Genomic DNA, 24,112 nt, shown 5'->3' on the forward strand with positions numbered 1-24,112 from the left:
TCTTTGATTTACAATATTTTTAGATGAATGAACTTCAATTCTTCACGCAAATGTTCAGAAATCATGTCACTCAAGAAACCCTTGTCACCAAAATAAGATTTACTTCATTATAGAGACTTGAAATCTTTTATTTGTGAAATACCTGTCTTAATAACCACAATATCGGTGTGATTATAATGGTATTAAGTTCTGAGTGAATCTTTTTCATTAAAAGGGAATTGGAAGAGAATTGTGTGTTGTAAACACATATTTATGATTGATTGTTGTTTTATAATTTGCGAATCAGCCTTAAAACTTTTACTGGGGAAGTTGATCCCCGAGCCTAAAATCACGCACTCTATGCATTTCGATGTCCGAGAAAAGGTTGATTGGATCCAGCGTACTCTATTGAAGATCATTTTTCACAGCGTTTGTAAAAAAGGACGGTTTTCGGTAAAAAAAAGATTTCCATAACATCCTTTGCCGGTTCACATAGCTCAAGATGTGATCGCACGTAAGATTCATGTTGCTAGGAAACGTGAGCGCTAACCAATCAGGGGCGCATCTAAAAATAGCTGCTTGTTCTAAAAATAGCTTTCACGGACGTGCTGCCTAGCCAGATTAGCTTTTTAGTTACTTCTAGGCAGCCAATACCCAAAATCTGTAATTATTATTTATTTTCTTACTGTAATTTCTGTGTGTGGTATAAATAAAGTTATATTGTTGTTGTTGGACGTCATCATTGGAACATACCCTAATACGGGGGATTCGTTCTCTTACATCATGGTCTCTTGGTACCGGTTACCCCACTGTGACTTGGGAACTAACAAGAAACCACGGACAGATTGATCAAAATTTATTTAGGTGATAGTGCGTGTTGCCATAAAGGGGATCACGTGTCATAATTAAAGGTGAAAATACGAGGCCCACAACATTACCAAGGCGCAGAGCGATATTTTAGTTTTGACACTAAAGGCACGGCTAAACTAAAACACATGTAACCCACGTCATTTTGTCCCATGAATCATAAAAAGTCTTTCAGTTTTCCATGGGTGTGTACACCACCCCCCAAAATCTCAATACGTATGCTCAGATAGATTCTACAAGATATTGCACTTAGCTCCTTTCGCCACGCGCCACATGTTCATGAAGGAAAACTAGAAAAAGGAAACTTGACGCTCACTACACTAAGTTTATACTTTAAACAAATAAAACAGGTAAAGATTTGTATGCTCTTTATTAAAACGCGCGCATGGTGTTTTTTTTTCTGTCTTTGGCACTTTTCCTTGTTTTTGTCACCTTCCATGCCATGGTTGCTATTGTTCTTTCAAAAGCTCTGTGACTTGCTCTTCTGTATCACTCTGTCTCACTATTAAAATCCGGACCAATCATTTACTACGATTCGTTTTCCATGACAACCAGACGCGCCCTGTGCCTATCCCAGCACTTGAGCCAGCCCTTGTCCTTTCCATCGCAGTGGACTACCACATACCGGGGAGGGGTCCGGAACCAGCGAACTTTGACCACGTGATCATGTCCGGCAGATTCACTGGTGGTTTTCGTGACTGTACCACCAGACCTTAGAAACTCAACCTATGGGAGAAGTGCGTGATAGTTACAAGCTTAGTAAAAGCATTTATTTAACCATCGTGTGTTCGTTATAGAACCACTTTTTTCAGCACAAAAAAAAAAACAAATAATTGAGGACTGAAGAACTTTCTGAATAATTTTCATAGTCTGAACCACTCCGTAACAACGCCGTAAAAAACGCCAGTTGTCTTGAGCGAGATGTGACCACTTGCACAAAAAGTATAAACACGTATTAACCTCTTGTGCTTCTGACGTGATTTCATGCTCATGTCACGTGACAAGTTGTGTATGAATCACGTGCAATCTCTAGTTTGTTCACGTGCTTACCTCGTGTGGTTCTAGCGTGACCTCGTGCGCATGTCACGTGACAAGCTGTGTATGATCACGTGCAATTTCTAGTTTGTTTACGTGCTTACCTCGTGTGGTTCTAGCGTGACCTCGTGCTCATGTCACGTTACAAGTTGTGTATGATCACGTGCAATCTCTAGTTTGTTCACGTGCTTACCTCATGAGGCTCTAGCTTGACCTCGTGCTCATGTGGAGACACGGAGCGAAGATTACTCGTCGTCATCTGTAGCACCAAGTCCTGGATTGGTTTTGTCGGCTTCTTCCCTCCCCCCAGGGGCTCACGGAATGCGTAGCTGTACGTCTCAGACTTGAGAAGGAGATCTTTGACAGCTTCTAGCTCCTTCCATACAGCACTGCCCTCTCCGTGCACTGGCATTATGGGATAGCGCTGTCGAAGGTATCCTACCCCGGGGATGTAGGGGAAAAAGACGCGCGTGCCGCTAGCAGTACACTGACGTACGTTACCTGGGAAATGAGAGGAGTATAAGGCTGTTGAAAACGATCTACATACAGTGGTACCTTTTAAGGGCATTTATCGGCCACTCAATTAGTTATCAGCTTACATCAAGGCGAACACTTGTCTCACTAGCGAGGGAAACCGATTGACAGAGAGGTGCCATTTTGTAAAGTAAGTGAGTTACTGTGAAACATAGGTTTACTCTTTTTACCATTTGGAATTAGAAGTAGCTCCAGAATTTAATATTCCACCTCCCCCTTCCCCTCGTTTCGCTTTGTTCTCGCGCTTCGTTACGCTGACCTCGGCGACCTTGGTTCTCGTGGATAATAATAATAATAATAATAATAATAATAATAATAATAATAATAATAATAATAATAATAATAATAATAATTTAATATAGCATTATAAAAATCTCAATGCTTCTCTATTCTACTCAATAATTTCGCTAAAACTCTATCTTACACATATATAACTGATAATTTAGCTGCAAAGTTTGAAAAAGATCTGTCCCCGTAAGTTTTTGTTCGTGATTTAGGAATGACGAGAAGGTTCTTGTTGGCGGATCTAAGGGATCGAGATGGCGTATACGGTGTTAAGAGTATCTTCAGGAGCCTGGTTGTGGAGAGCTTTATGTGTGATTGTAAGAATTTTAAAGTCTATTCTAGAAGCAACAGGTAGCCAGTGAAGTTCCTTAAGAATGTGTGTAACCAGATTGAGTCAATGTTTTGATTGTTTTACGGTTAGCATTTACTCGTGTTTGGCAATATCTGATAGTATTCTGTAGACTTGCATATAACAACAAACGATAACATTAGACCGCTCTTCCGTTCAGAGCTATAACTTTATAGCGTTGAGCCACCTTTCAGTGAAGAAACAGCATGCTAACATTATGCAAACTCCCGCCACCCCCAGTCAGAAAATGGTCTACGGCCCCTGTAAACCAACCTACCTTTGTGAAAAAACAGCGTGCTAACATTATAAAACTGCATTGCAACCTTTATAAAGCAACCTACCTTAGTGAAAAAACAGCGTGCTAACATTATAAAACTGCATTGCAACCTTTATAAAGCAACCTACCTTAGTGAAAAAACAGCGTGCTAACATTATAAAACTGCATTGCGACCTTTATAAAGCAACCTACCTTAGTGAAAAAACAGCGTGCTAACATTATAAAACTGCATTGCAACCTTTATAAAGCAACCTACCTTAGTGAAAAAACAGCGTGCTAACATTATAAAACTGCATTGCAACCTTTATAAAGCAACCTACCTTAGTGAAAAAACAGCGTGCTAACATTATAAAACTGCATTGCGACCTTTATAAAGCAACCTACCTTAGTGAAAAAACAGCGTGCTAACATTATAAAACTGCATTGCGACCTTTATAAAGCAACCTACCTTAGTGAAAAAAACAGCGTGCTAACATTATAAAACTGCATTGCAACCTTTATAAAGCAACCTACATTAGTGAAAAAACAGCGTGCTAACATTATAAAACCGCATTGCAACCTATATAAAGCAACCTACATTAGTGAAAAAACAGCGTGTTAACATTATAAAACTGCATTGCAACCTTTATAAACCAACCTTGTTTGTCCAGCACGCCAACTGATTTCCTTGTGGTATCCGCAGAATTCTTCTCCACCTCCCGTCCAAGAAACATCTCAACTGGCGTCTGGTAGTATACCCTGCTGTTCGTGCCGTTATACGCCTTGTTAGGGGTTTGACCTCCGTTGCGGCCCCCCCTTTCCACTACCGTCTTGCCCCAGTCAGAGTTGGCTGCACCCTTGTACTGAATGTCGTAAGGGTTCCAGCGGTTCAGGGGGGTCACGTAGATGATCTCCAGGGGGATAGCGTACGTCCATTTCTGGTGGACGGATTTGCAACTCTGGAAATTACAAAACAGGTCATAGGTTATGCAAAAATTTCAAATATGCTAATGAAAAAAGAAAAGAAGAAAAAAGAAGAGCTAGCTAAGATAAGCATATGCTTCCTTCACCTCTTCGTAACCTTCACTCTTCCTCTTGCTTAGGCGTTAACTCGGTGTTTTGCGAAGATATTAGCGATGTGACGTCACACTGTCAGCTCTTGTGTTACATAAGTGTTTGAAACCACGAATAAGCACATCAGCACTAATTTCTGTTCTAAACGATTGCCAAACACCAAGCAAACTAGCCTTTCTTTGTCCTTTGCGCACCAAGTAAGCCTTTCTACACCTTTGCGCCCACCTTGCTTTTTTGCCAGGCGAGATTAAGCATATGTAGATTCAAGTAAAATAACTTTAGGAGTCTAAGCCAGCCACAACTTTGTCTTCATATTGGAAGACAAATCGAAGATAATCCTAGAATAACGATCTAAAATCAAATTTGTAATTTGTCTACTTATTAAATCAAGAATATTGCAATTACTTTCCCAAATCCAGATAGATGCTTTGTCGCACTTTGTTTTTTTGATCGGATGACAAAATGGTGGCTGTCAGAGACCCTTTAAAAGGCGTTTAAAATTCCAACCCAAGTACCCTGCCGCCACGTGATCTCCTGCAACGATAACGGAGGTCGAGGCCAGCCACTTTCGGTTGTGACGTCATCGCCATGAACAAGGTGTCGTCAGCAAAGCCTCGATGTCGTGTCGAAGAACCCATGGCCCCGCGCCGGCGTACCTTGTACCAGCGGTGGTATCGTGAGGCGTCAAGTTTGGCTCCTTGATGTTTTGGGTCGAGACTATAAGCGTCTATATCGAATGCCTCGTCTGTTAGATTGCCAGCGTAGTTATCTTTGCCAGGAATCTGATTTATGATGAATGCTGATTTTAACGCTTATATGTTAATCAATGGCTGTGTATTTTTTCTAAATGTCTGCAACGAACGCGCGAAAAACATGTGATATAGGATCAAACCATTACAGTCTCATCACCATCATCATCATCATCACCAAATCACCATCACCATCACCATCACCATCACCATCACCATCACCATCACCATCACCATCACCATCACCATCACCATCACCATCACCATCACCATCACCATCACCATCACCATCACCATCACCATCACCATCACCATCACCATCACCATCACCATCACCATCACCATCACCATCAACCATCATCATCACCATCATCATCATCATCATCATCACCATCACCATTACTATCATGCTCATCAATATCATCATCCACAATCTTCAATCATTATAAATGCGCCAAGTCAATATGACGAATCATTATCATAATCAGGCATCACTATCATCCTCTGTATCATCACCATCATCTTCACAAACCATATCAAGAAAAATTAGCCAAAATTTGTCGTTTTTGTCAAACGCGATCACTTCCATATAAGGAAACTAATATATCCCTTATTTGGAAAAACTGCATGATTCCTGTCATTTTTAAGGTTGCCGTACCGCAGGTGCTTCGTAAACCTAATGACTTGTAATCAGAAGAGAAAAACTGTGACTGTGACCATCTTTGGTAAATGGAGAAACTATCTGAAAAGATTCCTCGGTACCAGTCCCTCAAAACGACAACGTTTTCTTCAAATGATCATTAAGGGCTGTACCAAATAAAAACGATGACTGAGAAAATACGATGAAAACTAATGGCTGAGGACATAAGACCGGGAATGAGGATATGAAACACAATCGTTAACACTATCAGTCCAAATCAAGTGTTACGCCATTTTATAAATGGTATGATATATTTACCTCGGCCATAATCTCGTCTAGCAGCCCCCATCTCTTGCCATTGACCTTATCGTGCCAAGTGTCCGTGTCAAACGGGTTTAACTGGAATCTTGCAGACCTGGTTTTGCTATGCTGATTGTACGAGCGCTTTCCTGTAAGCCGCACCCCAAGCTCGTCCACCACGCGGAACCTGTTAAGGGGGATATCACGAGATAGCGGATGGCACAGAATGCGGTAATTCCACTGCGCAAAGATCGGTCTCCCATCTTCAGTCACGTTCATTATTGTTGTTGGAAGGAAAGAAAAGTTTTCCAAGTTGTCTTTGCGCCCCGTGTACGAAGTAAATCGGATCTTCTCTTGTAGATCAAACCAGTTTGCGGCGTTTACGAAGTGGCGGTCGCTCTCAAACGGCTCCTCGATTTTCCCCGGGTCAGCGGTTGTCCAGGCCCCCTCGAGGTAACACAGCACGGGCTTGAAGTATTTACGGTAGTCACGCACGGTGTGATTTTGGTCACGCCACGCTTTGAACCATTCTCGCATTTCTGTGATTTGCTCCGTGATGTTTGCTTTGCTGAGCACTTCTGGGGGGACCTCAGGAAACGGTATGGGCTCCGTTGCGTGCCACTGAAACAAGATGATGAGGTATAGCCAGACAGACAGATAGACGGAAGGACGGACGGATAGCCAGACAGACAGACAGATGGAAGGACGGACGGATAGCCAGACGAACAGATAGACGGAAGGACGGACGGATAGCCAGACAGACAGACAGATAGACGGACGAATAGCCAGACAGACAGATAGACGGAAGGACGGACGGATAGCCAGACAGACAGATAGACGGAAGGACGGACGGATAGCCAGACAGACAGATAGACGGAAGGACGGACGGATAGCCAGACAGACAGATAGACGGAAGGACGGACGGATAGCCAGACGGACAGATAGACGGAAGCACGGACGGATAAGCAGACAGACAGATAGATAGACGGAAGGACGGACGGATAGCCAGACAGACGGACAGATAGACGGAAGGACGGATGGATAGCCAGACAGACAGATAGACGGAAGGACGGACGGATAGGCAGACAGACAGATAGATAGACGGAAGGACGGACGGATAGCCAGACAGACGGACAGATAGACGGAAGGACGGACGGATAGCCAGACAGACAGATAGACGGAAGGACGGACGAATAGGCAGACAGACAGATAGACGGAAGGACGGACGGATAGCCAGACAGACAGATAGACGGAAGGACGGACGGATAGCCAGACGGACAGATAGACGGAAGCACGGACGGATAAGCAGACAGACAGATAGATAGACGGAAGGACGGACGGATAGCCAGACAGACGGACAGATAGACGGAAGGACGGATGGATAGCCAGACAGACAGATAGACGGAAGGACGGACGGATAGGCAGACAGACAGATAGATAGACGGAAGGACGGACGGATAGCCAGACAGACGGACAGATAGACGGAAGGACGGACGGATAGCCAGACAGACAGATAGACGGAAGGACGGACGAATAGGCAGACAGACAGATAGATAGACGGAAGGACGGACGGATAGCCAGAGAGACGGACAGATAGACGGGAGGACGGACGGATAGCCAGACAGACAGATAGACGGAAGGACGGACGGATAGGCAGACAGACAGGGGGGCGGGGAGACACGGGACAAACAACTTAATTGATGATCAAGTAAACGGGCGAAGGGGTGTGACGAATACAAAATAAACGGGCAGACAAATGGGAAGACTGGCACTATACTCGTTTTTATAAGAACGTTTAATTTTCAGTTGAGGCTTGAACTTTCTTATTGTGAAACATTGAAAGGCTAAAAATGTTCTTATGGATGTTCTGAAATTTCAGGGTATGTAAAAATATTGGTTGTAGTAGTACTTACTGGCCTTATCGGCATGTAAAGGCTGAAGTCATCCCCCTCTCTCACCTCCTTGCTTGTCCAATGGGGCATGTATCCCCACCCCTCACCCTCTTACCTCCTTGCTTGTCCAATGGGGCATGTATCCCCACCCCTCACCCTCTTACCTCCTTGCTTGTCCTGCGCGGCATGTATAGTCTGTAATAATTTACCCCACCCCTACCCCTCTCACCTCCTTGCTTGTCCTATGGGGCATTTAAAGTCTGTAGTTATTGAACCCCCACCACTTCCCCTCTTACCTCGTTGCTTGACCTGTGCGGCATGTATAGTCTGTAATCATTATGTCTCGTACGGAACTCAACTCCGTTCAGCACACCTACAAACTCCCCCATCCCGACGGTACGGTCGTTGTTTGCGTGATCGTGAATTGAGAGAACGCTGCCCGTGCGCGTGTGGGTCGCAGTGTGATAATTACGCGTGCCCGTGTTGAAAACACGGATTTGCTTAACTCCTGAGTTCGCATTTGTTCGTATTTTTTCTTCAATGAGTAACTGCTGCATCATGACTTGTCTTGAGAGACTACCAATGGTCTGAGTCAGGGTGTCAAACGTTTCTTTTAGTTTGTCGAATGCATCCTCGGAGAGTTTTGACGAAGCGGCTCTGGGACAGTTGAGAGTGATGACCAGAATCAAGCCAAAGAGAACCTTGAGCGAAAACCTCCATTTTATCTGCATCTTGTTCATAAAGAACTCGCTAAGATGACTTCTGGCTGTTCCTTACCCTTTGTTAAACTCTGTGCACTCTAAGAGTCAAAAGAGCGCCTCTTCTAGTACCTTAGTGACTTGGAAACCGTATTTATGTTCCTCTCGAGGCAAGACCGGAAGAGGCAAGCCCGGATGTAGAATGACGTGATGGGTGCGGTGAGCTGTTCTTGACCTAGTCAAAACCTAGGATTTGCATCTCAAAAATCGGTTAACTTTGCACAGCAATGAAATCACCTCCTTCATTTACAGGAAATTGTCACGTCTATCTCAATGTATAAGACCTCTATCATACCTTACCACTTCCACTTGCCTAACCACTATAGCCTATTTAAGACGTCGCGCTAACGTTGTGTCGTTGAAGGCGAGAATCGTTGCGTGACTCCGACACGAGCGTTTGCAAAGCAGTCTATGACGTTGCCGGTCTAATCTATGGGAGCGACTCTGGCGCGACACCCTACCCTCGCGTGACTCTGCGAAAAGTAGATGGGGTGATCGTCCTATTTTTAGTGTGTAAAATTTCAACCAGCTCCTATCCCTTTTAGAGGTTTTTGTGAGGATTTTTTTTTTTCGATTCTGCTATCTCTTGGGGTATAAAATTAGATCAACTGCTACCCTTTGGGAGATTTTTGACGGTTTTTCCGATTCTGCTATCTTTGAGGGTTCGAAAATTTGGGATAAGAATTTCTGTAGACCACACCCAAGGTGCTATAGAAAAAAAAAGGATGAGCCAATTGCCCGAGGATCGAACCTCCTCAGATCAGATGAAACCCGCGCATTAATGGGGAGGCAATAACCAGGATCCAGGCCTGTCTTCGCACAGCTCGCTGATATATAGACTGAAAAATATCGGGGTCTATTTCACGCTTGCGTCTCTTGGGAATTAATCATGCACAGCACGCTGTGACCTACCCCCCTCCCCCCCCCCTCTCGCAGGCGTAGGCTAGCCGTGCCTTTGCTGTGACCTAGAGAGAGAGGGTTCTACTTGTCTCGTACCACAGGGATCCAGTGTATTGGTGAGTGTGGCATGACTGGTATAGTACGCGTGTTCTCACATGACTAACAGGGTCCTCACGTGAGAAGAATTTCGCACCTCAGTACACAACTGCGCTGAAATTACCACAATCCAAGGGCAACCGTCCATGGAAAAAGCCACCAAGATGAAGAAAAAGGTCCTTAGAAACCTATTTCACCATTTAAACCTTAGTAAGCCCTTTTAAAGTTAGGGAATAAGTACGTTTCTTATGATTGAATTTTGACGTTTCGTTTCAGGTTTTATTGATGGGTAAAAGTGGCTCGGGGAAGACAAGTATGAGGTCGATAATATTTGCAAACTACATAGCCAGGGATACACGAAGGCTAGGAGCAACAAGTGAGTCTTTCTACGTGACATATCCATTATTGTTCACCCATTAATGTTTCGACATTTTGTTGTCTTTGTCATATTTGCTATGCAAAAACTTGTGATGCCATGATGACATTTTCTTTGTTGGTGGATTTTAGTTGATGTCGAACACTCGCATGTACGGTTTCTCGGCAATCTGGTGTTGAATCTTTGGGATTGTGGAGGGTAAGACCACCTGCAATTTTCTTAGCGAATATTTTTGTCACGAAACTGCATGATCCTTGACATATTGATAAAGTGTTGCGAAACTGAAACGTTGACTTTGGAAACCGAATTTACTAATACAACTAATTTGATAAAATAATTTGCAATTTCATGATATTTGTATCATTTATATTCATGGTGTAAACATCAATTTATTCAGTTAAAAGATATTTAGAAAATCTATATATAATTACTAACCACAAGTAATAAAAGTAATCAAAATACTGTAACCATCCCCCAACCCCAAGTAACAAGTATTATTATAGCCTTATCCCCTGGCTTCTAATGGCTGAGCCGCTTGTCGGTTAATGACATCACTTTTGATATGCCGCTAGCCCTGAAGCCTTGCAAAATCGACATGTCTATGGTCTTGTATGGAGCTGGTTCGAGATGTCTATGGCTTATAAGGGAATAAGGGTAATACAAGTGTTACAATACAAGCAGGAAATCTGCCGAGTATAGTATGAACTCACACATATCTCACTGCTAATGAGATTATTTACTTCATCTGAGCCTGGTTTTTGTAGATTCTCGAAGCGCAAGAGTAAATTTAACGTGATATTTTGCACAACGATCCGGAACCAACACAAAGTCTAATTCGTGAAGTATTTGTTTGTTGTTTACCGCCACAGCTAGGTTTATCTTGTATAACAATATAATAATAATAGTTTAGAATATTTGCTTATACCAATCACATAACATTTGAATTCGAACAGTTAAAGTCTCGATTTTTGCCATTTGTTATGATAAGTCCTAGTGTTAGGCGTTGGGGACAGCTTATCACAGAGAAATTTGACAACAGAGGGCTGTCACGAGACGCTTGGTGACGAGGCTAGTATTATTATACATTGTAGTCACTCGATTGATTCTGATTGGCTAAGAGGGCACCGCTTTGAGAATCATACACAGCTAGCATAAGATAATTAGAATATACTCGCATAATGCATTGGGCTTAGGGCGCAGATATTCAGTTGTGAGAAGTAGGGTCTTTGTGCAAATCAGGAGTAAATTTTGTTTTCGAGCCATGATTACACTTGTCTTGGCATTAATTATTCTGGATATCACTAATACTGCATGTATTAATTGTTTCGTATTAGCATGATAACCCTAACCTGGTTAATAATACACTACACACAATAGTAATTAAAACGTAATTAAAACACTAGTATCACTCAGACTGCTTGAATTTATTTTTTATTTTTTTTTTACTTTTATTCACTGTTCCTGGATTAATTATTCCTTAAAAGAAGCATTATTTTAATCAATTCCACCTTTATTCTCTGTTCCTGGATAACTTATTCCAGACAAGAAGCATTCTTATTTTAACGTCACCTTTATTCACTGTTCCTGGTTTACCTTTTCCAGACACTTTTATTCACTGTTCCTGGTTTACCTATTCCAGACACCTTTATTCACTGTTCCTGGTTTACCTATTCCAGACACCTTTATTCACTGTTCCTGGTTTACCTATTCCAGACACCTTTATTCACTGTTCCTGGTTTACCTATTCCAGACACCTTTATTCACTGTTCCTGGTTTACCTTTTCCAGACACTTTTATTCACTGTTCCTGGTTTACCTATTCCAGACACCTTTATTCACTGTTCCTGGTTTACCTATTCCAGACACCTTTATTCACTGTTCCTGGTTTACCTATTCCAGACACCTTTATTCACTGTTCCTGGATTACTTATTCCAGACAAGAAGCATTATTGTTTTAATTCCACCTTTATTCTCTGTTCCTGGATAACTTATTCCAGACAAGAAGCATTATTGTTTTAATTCCACCTTTATTCTCTGTTCCTGGATTGCTTATTCCAGACAAGAATCATTATTATATTAATAAATTCCACCTTTATTCTCTGTTCCTGGATTACTTATTCCAGACAAGAAGCATTATTTTAATTAATTCCACCTTTATTCCATGTTCCTGGATTACTTATTTCAGACAAAAAGCATTATTTAAAATAATTCCACTTTTATTCTCTGTTCCTGGATTGATTATTCAAGACAAGAAGCATTATTGTTTTAATTCCACCTTTATTCTCTGTTCCTGGATTGCTTATTCCAGACAAGAAGCATTATTGTTTTAATTCCACCTTTATTCTCTGTTCCTGGATTGCTTATTCCAGACAAGAAGCATTATTGTATTAATAAATTCCACCTTTATTCCATGTTCCTGGATTACTTATTCCAGACAAAAAGCATTATTTTAAATAATTCCACTTTTATTCTCTGTTCCTGGATTGATTATTCAAGACAAGAAGCATTCTTATTTTAACGTCACCTTTATTCACTGTTCCTGGTTTACCTTTTCCAGACACTTTTATTCACTGTTCCTGGTTTACCTATTCCAGACACCTTTATTCACTGTTCCTGGTTTACCTATTCCAGACACCTTTATTCACTGTTCCTGGTTTACCTATTCCAGACACCTTTATTCACTGTTCCTGGTTTACCTATTCCAGACACCTTTATTCACTGTTCCTGGTTTACCTTTTCCAGACACTTTTATTCACTGTTCCTGGTTTACCTATTCCAGACAAGAAGCATTCATGGAGAACTACTTTGCAAGTCAAAGAGATAATATATTCCGAAGTGTAGAGGTGTTGATCTACGTGTTTGATGTAGAGAGTCGAGAGCTGGAAAAAGACATGCATTATTATCAGTCCTGTCTAGAGGCCATACTGCAGAACTCCCCAGATGCTAAGATATTCTGCTTAATTCACAAGATGGATCTGGTACAAGAAGACCAGAGAGACATGGTAAGATAAAGCAGACCCAGGGGTGTCCACAATGGGAGGTGTTGGTGCACAGTTAAATTCCATAAGAAATGTATGTTTTATGAATTATTGCTGATCAGCGCATGACATGCACAACATTAATGTCGAATCTTTTGGATTGCGACCCACGTTTTCTAAACACATTTTGTTTTGATTTTCTGTTCCGTCAGTAAAACCATTCTGAGCCAATCAGAGTCTTGCTTTGTGCACTTCCCTGGCTATCCTTTGGACGAAATCCAGGCAACTGCACTTGGCAAGAGACGACACGAATCTGATTGGCTTAGAATAATTTGACTGGTGAACAGAAAATTCCAAAAGAAAAAAACAAATCGATGTTTTGAAAATGTTGCGTCGCAATACAACAGATATTCAACAGTTATATTAAACATAAGTCTGTCAGTTTTGCTAATATTGACCAGCATTGATTGGGGTGGGATAAGTGGAGGGTTAAGATTGCAAATATTTGGCAATGCTTATTGTTCTTATAATAACAACTTTTCTGTGGGAAAGGGTTTACACTATTTGTCTTAGAGTCTGATTTTTGTCCCAGATGTTGGTAGATTAAATTGCTTCAAGCAAATACTCTGAATTTTCAATGCCTTTATTGTTCTTTTCCTTTGAGCAATACAACTTTCAAGGCCCTGATGAAATAGTTTTGTATTATCCTTTGAATTGAAAAAGACTGATAAATGATCACCTTGGGGACAGGTGGTATCCTTATTAACGGGGTCCAACAAATTTGTGTTTTAGATTTTTAATGAAAGGGAAGATGACTTACGTCGCCTTTCCAAGCCATTGGAGTGCACATGTTTCCGTACCTCCATCTGGGATGAGACCCTTTATAAAGCCTGGTCATCCATTGTTTACCAACTTATCCCTAACGTGACTCAACTTGAGCACAATCTGGAGAGCTTTGCCTCAACAATTGATGCAGATGAGGTTCTTTTGTTTGAAAGGGCAACATTTTTGGTGAGTATTCTGTCTGATGTATTCGTGGGACAAGCATTTCATACTATACACAAAGGGAACCCTGGGTGGACAAAAATGGAGCCTTGTAGAGGCTGATGGCAAAGTGGCAACACTCAGGTCTTCAGTTTGATTCCTGGTTCTGACAAAAGCTTCCCAAATTTATGTATTTATTTATACAAGTTTGGTCATGAAGCTTTATTTGATTGCAGGTTATTTCTTACTGCCAAAGAAAATCTCATCGAGATGTCCACAGATTTGAGAAGATCAGTAATATCATAAAACAGTTTAAGTTAAGCTGCAGGTATGATCCACTCTAGGCTGGCAACTTTATATAGAAAACTTCCAGGGATCTTATACCCTTAGCGTTTTAACAAATGTGAGAACTTAAAACAAATTGTGGCAAATATTAGACTGTTAGGTTGTGGGAGATTTTTAAAATGCAAGGGTTTTTGGTATTTCTTAAAGTGTCAACCCTCTGACTAAAGCCAAAAAAGAATTCCCCACTTTATAAGATTGTATAAAATAATCTAGGTTTTCCCATGGGCTGATTTCTTTTGTATTTTTATTTCCTCAGTAAACTGCATGCTCACTTCCAAAGTATGGAAGTGAAGAATTCTGGCTTTGCAGCATATATTGATGTATTTACCCCAAACACATATGTGATGGTTATCATGTCAGATACAACAATACGTAAGTAACTTGACAAATACTATATTTCAAGGATGGGGTCATTAAAAAAATCATACAGTAATAAACCTGGAAAAAATAAATAAAAAAGCATCTTTTGCTGTTCGTCCAGACAGTTTTAAAATAATAAGAAATGATAAGTCAATACAGAGTTTATATATATCCATTTAATTTCCCTGATTTATTCCACTGTGCATTGTGGCTTGTAATACCATGTTGTGGCTTGTAATACCACAACAGGTCATAACTCATGTTGTGGCTTGTGATACCACAACAGGTCATAACTCATGCTGTGGCTTGTGATACCACAACAGGTCATAACTCATGCTGTGGCTTGTGGTACCACAACAGGTCATAACTCATGCTGTGGCTTGTGATACCACAACAGGTCATAACTCATGTTGTGGCTTGTGATACCACAACAGGTCATAACTCATGCTGTGGCTTGTAATACCACAACAGGTCATAACTCATGTTGTGGCTTGTAATACCACAACAGGTCATGACTCATGCTGTGGCTTGTAATACCACAACAGGTCATAACTCATGCTGTGGCTTGTAATACCACAACAGGTCATAACTCATGCTGTGGCTTGTAATACCACAACAGGTCATAACTCATGCTGTGGCTTGTAATACCACAAGAGGTCATAACTCATGCTGTGGCTTGTAATACCACAAGAGGTCATAACTCATGCTGTGGCTTGTAATACCACAACAGGTCATAACTCTTGCTTTATTTTATTACAGCATCAGCTGCCACACAGATTAACATTCGAAATGCAAGAAAACACTTTGAGAAACTAGAGAAGGTTCCATCGGAGGGATCACATTCATTAAGAGGAAGATAGTGGATAGTAAATTAAGATACTGTAGTATTCCTATAATACAAAATGCCCTCCATTCTATTTGATGGGTTATACAGTTATTGTGAAACCTTGATATGCTAGACATACAATACTGGAATAAATCACTATATCTTGACTTTTTGTTCCAAGGGGAGGTGGTCAAGGTTTGGCTTTAAAACACAATATCTACTATTTGGGCTATTGGTCTTTCCTTGCCAGCTTTGGTGCTTTGCCCGCACTTGTGTTGTCGTCAAGCAATCAAGGTTGCCCTGTCAAAGTTGTGTGATACTTGCTGTTTCTGAAGGACTGTAGTTTTTTTTTGTGAACTTTATTTGTCCATCCCACACATCGCTAAAAAAACAGGGTTTCCTATTTGATGTTCTATGCAATGTCTGGCATAGGCTTGAAATAAAGCCTACAACAACCTGGCACTCTCCATTGTTTCACCTCCTGTTGCCTTGTGAGCATAGTCCGGCCACTGTAAAAGATCCATCATCCAAAGTCTCCATACTATTGATAAGCTGCTGTGATCATGCATATAACAGTCATTACATCTCAAAGATTATTCGATTTCTGCTTATAAAGAAGTTTTGCTCTCAAGATTCATTTGTGATCTGACATTGCCATGATTCCACCATGTCATGACCAGTCTGTTCAACCCCAGGAATCCCTGGCATTATGGGGTTTCCAAGGTTTCCTGTGTTTGTTAAGGATGAGCCCAAATCCCATGCTCCCTTAGATTCATGGTTCCTTGGGAACCAAGGGCGTCGAGGTCAGCGTAACAAGGTGGCAGTGTGGGGGAGAGGGGTAAGGGGGGGGGGGGGGGGTGGCGGTAGAGAAAAAAAGGAGGGAAAAGACGTCTTCCCCCCCCCCCTTTCGCTTCTCAACCCCGACCCCTCCACTGCCTCGTTGTCATGCCTTTCATTGCAAACTAATCCACATGTTCTTGCTACGTTTCACTGTCTATTTCACATAAACTTGAGCTTGAAAGGCGTTGTTCACTCCATTGTGGCCACAGGTACCGTACAAAATCCGCTGGCCAGCTGTATCAATAGAGATTGATACATGATCATCAACCCACATGGCAACAATTGAAGGAGGGGAGGTTTCTTTAGCTAACGAAAAGGTACAGACAAGGTACCGGGGATAAGGAGGGGGGGGGGAGTCATTTTCCCGGCCACTATTTTCCAATCCCATCGTCGTGAACGATGTTAACCAGACCCCGTTCCTGGAAGCTAAAATCCCTATAAATGTTGTTGCTTATGGTGGCGCGCCGAGGTTGTTATGGCTTAAACAGCTTTTACTAAGTTCCCTATATTAGAATCATTTTCGGCTCGATTTTCGTGAATTTTTCAGATTTTATTAATACATCTATGCTTTGTCAGATCTTCTGTAGGCTGTTTAGCCAAAACAACCTCGGCGCGCCACCTTAACCACCCATTTATTTCTTTATGCACCATGGAATCCTTTAACTTTACCATGGAATTCTTGTGACCTCTTGGACTGCTTTAATTTGGGACGTGTCTATATATTGCTATTGATTGGCTTGCAAGTACTTGTGGGCCCCCGAGAGTGGCTGCACGATGGAGGTTTTTCTTGCAACAAAATAGTTGTTATCCTCGAGTGTTTTCCTCACCTCGATACCCGGTGCCGAACCAGGTCTCTCCACACTCAGCGTTGTCATGACCATCAAATACTGCAATATTAAAAGGCAGCCACCAATCACTACCACCACCATCGAATCCCTTTATCAATATCACCTACTGTAACCTATTTATATATAGATTTAGTGTGGTCAGTCGAGCTAGAATTCGTCAGCAATGCTGGCTTGTGCTGGCGCAGTTTGCACGGGGCTTTACGCCGTAACACGGTGCTAGACATACTGAAGAGTATGGGATTTTTGGCATAACGAGACCGGCATTCTTGTAATAAATTTGATTCTTTATTGGCATAAGACACTGTTCAAAATTGCATGCAAAACAAAAAACTTATCTTCGCTGTTATTGATTCTCTTTTTTCGGAATCACATGTGTCCATCGAAAGTTGTTCTAAGAAATATTTGCATTACGAGCTGCAGAAAAAAAAAGGCCATTTCATTACGAGCTGCAGAAAAAAAAAAAGGCCGGGGCGGAGCGAGTCTCTTTATAGCAAAACAATTCAAACTTCATTAAATATCTGATTATAGAACATGCTAGATAGTCCTTGAAACAACCCTGACCAAAATATTCGGTTATACACATCTATCGCAGACGGTGTGTACATTTGTGTGAGTAGTGAGCGCCTCTTCGAATTCGCAAATTGTCTTCCACAAAAGCCGCCTCGCCTTCAGGAAGAGTATACCGCAGACCTCTGAGCATCGCAGGCTTACACGTTTTCGACATGGATAGATAGACTTATAGGAAAGGCAAACCTAGACTCGTGCTACCACAGGTAGCCCGAGTAATCAGTTGCATTTTCTCTATTAAACACTTTTTTCGTCAATTCTTCCCTGCCAACTCGTGTTCCGTTGATCGTTTGATGTCGAAAGTCAAAATAGGCTTAGTCCCCCCCCGGCTTTTCCAAGTTCCCCCCCAGTTCTTGTCGGAGCTAGTCTGTCATTTGTTAGAGTGATCAACTAATTAGCTGACAGCGTGTGATATGACGTCATGACCAAAACTTTGAGTCGCCTAGTTCATGACCAATAGCTCCGCACTGTCAGTACCACCTAACCCTCGATCACCATCCCGGACCCTGATCAACATCAGTACCACCGAACCCTCGATCACCATCCCGGACCTTGATCACCATCAGTAACCACCGAACCCTCGATAACCATCAGTACCACAGAACCCTTGATCGCCATCAGTATTACCGAATCCTTGATCAACATCAGTACCACCGAACCCTTAATAACCATCTGTACCACAGAACCCTTGATCGCCATCAGTACCAGCGAACCCTTGATAACCATCTGTACCACAGAACCCTTGATCGCCATCAGTATTACCATCATCAAATCCTCGATCGCCATCATCGACCCCTCGATCGCCATCATCGACCCCTCGATCGCCATCACCGAACCCTCGATCATCATCACCGAACCCTCTATCGCCATCACCGAACCCTCTATCGCCATCACCGAACCCTCGATCACCATCAGTAACCACCGAACCCTCGATCACCATCAGTAACCACCGAACCCTCGATCACCATCAGTAACCACCGAACCCTCGATCACCATCAGTATTACCGAACCCTCGATCACCATCAGTAACCACCGAACCTTGATCACCCTTGATCAATTATGTGTTTTTCTGGTACCTCTATGGCAGCTGTTAGCAATATGGTATCCCATCTCAATCCCTTTACAGTTCGACTCCCAGACGTACGGATAGGCATAGGAGACAATGATACGGGGACAACTGTAATACAGGGATGAGTTAGTAGACAATGATACGGGGACAACTTGTAATACAGGGATGAGTTATTAGACCAGAAAACACGCCTAGTCAGTTGTCCTTTACTCCTAAATTATCACGGAGAACTTAAAATTCAGTATTATAGTCTGTTTTCCTATGAACTATCACGGAGAACTTAAGATTCAGTATTATAGCCGGTTCTATGAACTAGCATGGAGAACTTTAAGATTCAGTATTATAGCCGGTTCTGTGAACTAGCATGGAGAACTTTAAGATTCAGTATTATAGCCGGTTCTATATACTAGCATGGAGAACTTTAAGATTCAGTATTATAGCGGGTTCTATGAACTAGCATGGAGAACTTAAGATTCAGTATTATAGCCGGTTCTATGAACTAGCATGGAGAACTTTAAGATTAGATAACCAGGAACCCCTGCCGCCACCATTTACAGGTACATGGTAAGTATGTTTATCTTCACCGATGTCCAAGGTCCCAATCGTTTAAAATACCAGAAAAAGAAAAGTAATAAAGGAGCCCGTTAACATACCCAGTGTTTCCTTCGCATCCTGAACTAAAAACCTGAGCGCCTTCAGCCAACTGTAAGGAAAATACTTCATGTTTATACAAGGCCATTATTGACCTGGGGGGGGAGGAGTGCGTGACAATTATTGACCTGGGGGGAGGGATAAGGATAGGGTTAATATTCGATCATTTCGCCCTTAACCCGGGCCCAAATACAGAAATAATAATGTTGCCGCCCTACAGTCCGTTTCTTAACTCTATAGAGCAGACAATTAGTTGTTTGAAAGCAGCGATAAGCGCAGATATTTGACGGCCTCAAATACAGGCAGAAATGAACAACAGGGATGAAGCAAGGAACAGAGGAGTACCATTAGGTATTTATCGCACAAATTTGTTGCTGGAAGCGCTTCAACGAAACATCAACACCACATCACACAAGCCAAAATGTGCCGAATGGTATAGGTTCATGCAAACCTATCTACCAAGCTGCCTCAACGGCAAAATAATCGAAGGGTGATTTTTGAGTGCTAGTATAATTTATTTTGCATGTATGTGCATTATTAGGGTACAAATAAACGATACGTAATTGAATAATTATTTTAGGATATTTTTTGTCATAAAGGGCTTATTGTTTGTACGGAGGCGCTAACCTTTGTAAGAAGCACGCAAATGCCTTTCACAAAATACTATTGTTTGCACTTGCTGTAATAAAAATGTTAATGAATATTTCGTCCACTGTATTGATTGCGAGTTCTCGTATTATTGATATTTTGTTTGTGTTATTGTTATTATGTATCAACGCGCAAATGAAAATAGATTTTTTATTCCTGTGTCGAATAGTGTAAATGAATGTGAAAAAAATGCAATTGTGTGCACTTAGATATGTAAAGTTCGTTAATGTATTTCCTTTTAGTTAAAATGATTTTACTTTCGCTTGAATGACGGTACATCGGCGTAAATGTTTGTAATTTTGGCTAAAATGAATGCGTATTTCTCGGTAATTTTAAGCAAAAGGTGTAATAATCTAGAGAGAGACGTTACCCTGTAGTAGTGCGTAAAAACGAGGCCATAACTATCAGTCAACATGTCGATCTTGAAGGTTCCTGAATAAAAGAAATATATTTTAAGTAATTTCGAAATGGTAATAAAATCATAGCAAGACAAAAATAGCAAAAGGTCTATGATTACGGTGTCATGGGTCTGGGTATAAAGTCTATTATCATAATACCAATAGAGGAAGCTCACATCCCAGATGGGATATCAATGAAATTATTTTTGTGAGTGGTAGTCTGGCTAAATATGCCATTAACCAGATCCTACTCGATGCGCCATTTTTTTTTTTTTTTTTTTTTTAAGGTATGAACAGATGAATCCCGGAGCGGATCCGGAATATTGAAAGAGAGATAACTAGAGAAGGGCATAGCTTTAAGCAACATTACTTCAAACAAAACAAGAAGCAGAATTTTTTCCAAAAAAAGTCATTTTCTCCAAATTCATCCCTACCCCTGGTCGCCCTTATGATAATAATTTAGCCTTGGATACCTTCGTAAAAGGCAAGTGCTCTGATATCCAGATCTGATAGCTTTCTAGCGGTTAGAAGTCCAGATTCTTTTGCAACGCAGAGACTGCTGTTGAAGCAGTTGACAGTTCGTGTTTTGCGGTGTTCTTGGTTGGAACTGCTTATAGCAACGACGAGGGACCATCCTCCTCCTTTCAGGAAAAAAAATATTTTTAATCTAAAAAGGTTCTTCCTTATTTGTTCTAAAAGCAGTTTTCCCTGCTAGCAGAGGCCTCTTTTCTCTGTATTTCGCTGGGCTGGAGTTCGCGAACTCCAGGAGGCCTCTGCTAGCACGGAACTAGCAATGTAACTATCTTGGTTAATCATCTCGTTATTTTACACCCACTTTAATTCCTTAATCTCGACTCAATGATTTATCTTACAGGGGTATCAAATGGTTCCCCGAATTTTCGAAGTGCTCGCAAAATTAAGCCGCATTGTCACGAGTTTACTTCCGGAGGGCCGACGTTACAATCCGTGCTATTTAACATTCTATCCGCTCTAAATTATCAATCACATCCCCGCAAAGAAACTTCCAATAGACACACTGCTCCAGGGCCGTAGCAGGGGGTGGGGCACTGGGGGCACGTGCCCCCCAATATTTTCCAAAATTATAAGGAAATGACCAGTAGGGGCGTGGCTGTGCCCCCCCCCCCCAATATTTTCTTAATTTTTCTTTGTGCCCCCCAATCTTACGAGGCCTGCTACGGCTCTACTGCTTTCACAATTCTGAAATATTTTTCGCGTTTTCCGTTAAAAATATCGGAGTTGATTTTACGTAATCGACCGGAAGTAAACTTGTGCCGATGCGGCTTTGTTTCCTTGTCTCGGTGTTCGGGCTCCCTGTGTTTACCTGCAGTGTCCATATCACAGTAGACAGTTCTTTTGAACCCTCTGACGTGCATGACGTAATTCCCGCTCGGTGTCGATGGGCGGGCGGCTTTCAGCTCTGCGCATGACTTGTAGGCAACCTCAGGGGGTGGGGTTGGAGGGGATTCCTGTGTGAATAGTAAGGTCATTAAGACCTTGAGGTTATGGACCCTTGTGTGAATAGTAAGGTCATTGAGACCTTGAGGTTATGGACCCTTGTGTGAATAGTAAGGTCATTGAGACAGGTTATGGACCCTTGTGTGAATAGTAAGGTCATTGAGACCTTGAGGTTATGGACCCTTGTATGAATAGTAAGGTCATTGAGACAGGTTATGGACCCTTGTATGAATAGTTAGGTCATTGAGACCTTGAGGTTATGGACCCTTGTGTGAATAGTAAGGTCATTGAGATCTTGAGGTTATGGACCCTTGTATGAATAGTAAGGTCATTGAGACAGGTTATGAACCCTTGTATGAATAGTAAGGTCATTAAGACCTTGAGGTTATGGACCCTTGTATGAATAGTAAGGTCATTAAGACAGGTTATGGACCCTTGTATGAATAGTAAGGTCATTAAGACCTTGAGGTTATGGACCCTTGTGTGAATAGTAAGGTCATTGAGACAGGTTATGGACCCTTGTATGAATAGTAAGGTCATTAAGACCTTGAGGTTATGGACCCTTGTATGAATAGTAAGGTCATTGAGACAGGTTATGAACCCTTGTATGAATAGTAAGGTCATTGAGATCTTGAGATTATGGACCCTTGGCCGGCATTTGTACCGAAGGAAACATGCATTAAACATATGCGAGCATTAAAATTTCGTTACAGGGAACTAAAGAGTAGAACCTGGCCCATAGCCGAGGTTCCTAGCGAGAGAGGTGGGTGTTGGTTTACTCATTTAGCGGGCCGTTTACTCTAAATCTTCTTGAAAAGGACACTACCGCGTATTTCACATAGCAGTCGCACCCCCCCCCCCCCCCCCCTTCCCCTCTCAACGTTTTGTTTTCTAGACACCATACGGTATCCACAGTCAACGACAGCAGAATAAAAAAGCGAATGTTATGCATAAAAAAATCGTTTAATAATATATGAGTTGAACTGGGCTATATGATCTTTGAGTATTTATTCTGGTTTTTGGTGTATTTTCTAAATTAACGAGAAGAAAGCCCATCTCGTTGCCAGTTTAGAACTACGATAGTCTTATTAAATTGCCGAGCTTAAAAAGATGAAAAGCCAAAAAGTCACAAGCCATGTATGGATTGAAGTATGGATGACCTTACAATGACTCACACTTTTTCTCTTGCCGATCTTGTGGTAGATGTAACCATCATCTTTGCCGTAATTGCCCCCATCCTCTGTCTCGTCAGCATCATTCAGTTCACAGTTATCCGGGTCCTGTCCTCTTAGCCTGTAGTTGATACTCTTGCATCTCTGATCATCACCACAAGCTCGAATACAGAGCTTGAGTTCCCCCGTCTTTACCGCTTTGAAGGTGTGATTTTTAAGGCGAAAACCAGAAACAGATTTAAAATTTGCTTTAGATGGCTGTATATATAAAAGAAGAAATAAAGCTAAACATGATATAAGCCCGGGAGATGCCTTCATGTTGACATCTGAAGTGCTACTTAAGGCAGGTGCGGATGGATTGTGACGGTTTGTTGTTGTCATAATACGGCATCTCTATGGAAAATGTAAACAACAGTTATTAATATTAATCACCAAAAATTTGAATCTTTAATCACTTTTATTCTCGTCTGTATCCTACAATGATCCTACATGTTACCTACATATAACTCTATCATCCAGCTCTATCATTATGCTTTATGTCATTTTAGCGATATATTGGATAGCTCGAAAATCATGCGGAGTGACCCATGAGTAACTCAAATAAACAGTTGTATTAAAGCCGCATTGTCCCCAGTTCACTTCCGGAGGTCCGACGGAAACCTCAACCGTTAAAAGACACAAGAATCTATTAGAATCCGAGATATTTAACAGGCCATCCGCTCTAAATTATCAATCACATATATATATATATATAAATAATAAATAAATAAATAAATAAATAAATAAATAAATAAATAAATAAATAAATAAATAAATAAATAAATAAATAAATAAATAAATAAATAAATAAATAAATAAATA

General features: G+C 41.4%; 3 protein-coding genes across 3 annotated transcripts; 1 reads left to right on the forward strand and 2 right to left on the reverse strand.

Moving 5' to 3' along the window:
- Positions 1-1,197: 1,197 nt before the first annotated feature.
- LOC116616310 lies at positions 1,198-8,899 on the reverse strand. Its single transcript, XM_032378385.2, has 6 exons — positions 8,257-8,899; positions 6,087-6,689; positions 4,895-5,161; positions 3,964-4,264; positions 2,075-2,382; positions 1,198-1,572 (listed from the first exon to the last, which is right to left on the reverse strand). The coding sequence occupies exons 1-6, from the start codon at positions 8,698-8,700 to the stop codon at positions 1,375-1,377; spliced, it is 2,121 nt and encodes a 706-aa protein (XP_032234276.2). The 5' UTR covers positions 8,701-8,899; the 3' UTR covers positions 1,198-1,374.
- An 839-nt stretch (positions 8,900-9,738) lies between these two features.
- Positions 9,739-15,749, forward strand: LOC5509473 (ras-related GTP-binding protein A). The gene is made up of 8 exons (XM_001629948.3): positions 9,739-9,890; positions 9,991-10,090; positions 10,222-10,288; positions 12,869-13,091; positions 13,860-14,078; positions 14,288-14,379; positions 14,653-14,768; positions 15,516-15,749. The coding sequence occupies exons 1-8, from the start codon at positions 9,861-9,863 to the stop codon at positions 15,614-15,616; spliced, it is 948 nt and encodes a 315-aa protein (XP_001629998.1). The 5' UTR covers positions 9,739-9,860; the 3' UTR covers positions 15,617-15,749.
- LOC5509472 lies at positions 14,287-23,630 on the reverse strand. Its single transcript, XM_032378384.2, has 8 exons — positions 23,255-23,630; positions 21,946-22,090; positions 21,077-21,244; positions 20,576-20,637; positions 19,560-19,609; positions 18,914-19,014; positions 17,250-17,309; positions 14,287-16,656 (listed from the first exon to the last, which is right to left on the reverse strand). Exons 1-8 carry the CDS (start codon positions 23,567-23,569, stop codon positions 16,577-16,579), a joined length of 981 nt encoding a protein of 326 aa, XP_032234275.2. The 5' UTR covers positions 23,570-23,630; the 3' UTR covers positions 14,287-16,576.
- Positions 23,631-24,112: the final 482 nt, after the last annotated feature.

The sequence above is a fragment of the Nematostella vectensis genome, chromosome 9, assembly GCF_932526225.1.
Source record: "Nematostella vectensis chromosome 9, jaNemVect1.1, whole genome shotgun sequence".
Taxonomy (NCBI): Eukaryota; Metazoa; Cnidaria; class Anthozoa; order Actiniaria; family Edwardsiidae; genus Nematostella; species Nematostella vectensis.

What these genes read in the sequence shown, in the direction of transcription:
- LOC5509472 (XM_032378384.2), bottom strand. Translation starts at nt 23,569, where the DNA reads ATGAAGGCATCTCCCGGGCTTATATCATGTTTAGCTTTATTTCTTCTT. An exon ending in AGATCGGCAAGAGAAAAAGT is followed by an intron (nt 22,091 to 23,254) that starts GTGAGTCATTGT and finishes CTATTCACACAG; the next exon opens with GAATCCCCTCCAACCCCACC. An exon ending in TTTTTACGCACTACTACAGG is followed by an intron (nt 19,610 to 20,575) that starts GTAACGTCTCTC and finishes TTTTCCTTACAG; the next exon opens with TTGGCTGAAGGCGCTCAGGT.
- LOC5509473 (XM_001629948.3), top strand. Translation starts at nt 9,861, where the DNA reads ATGGAAAAAGCCACCAAGATGAAGAAAAAG. An exon ending in TTGAAAGGGCAACATTTTTG is followed by an intron (nt 14,079 to 14,287) that starts GTGAGTATTCTG and finishes ATTTGATTGCAG; the next exon opens with GTTATTTCTTACTGCCAAAG. An exon ending in CATGTCAGATACAACAATAC is followed by an intron (nt 14,769 to 15,515) that starts GTAAGTAACTTG and finishes ATTTTATTACAG; the next exon opens with CATCAGCTGCCACACAGATT.
- LOC116616310 (XM_032378385.2), bottom strand. Translation starts at nt 8,700, where the DNA reads ATGAACAAGATGCAGATAAAATGGAGGTTTTCGCTCAAGGTTCTCTTT. An exon ending in TGGCGTGCTGGACAAACAAG is followed by an intron (nt 2,383 to 3,963) that starts GTTGGTTTATAA and finishes CTCATTTCCCAG; the next exon opens with GTAACGTACGTCAGTGTACT. An exon ending in TCAAGCTAGAGCCTCATGAG is followed by an intron (nt 1,573 to 2,074) that starts GTAAGCACGTGA and finishes CTTCTCCCATAG; the next exon opens with GTTGAGTTTCTAAGGTCTGG.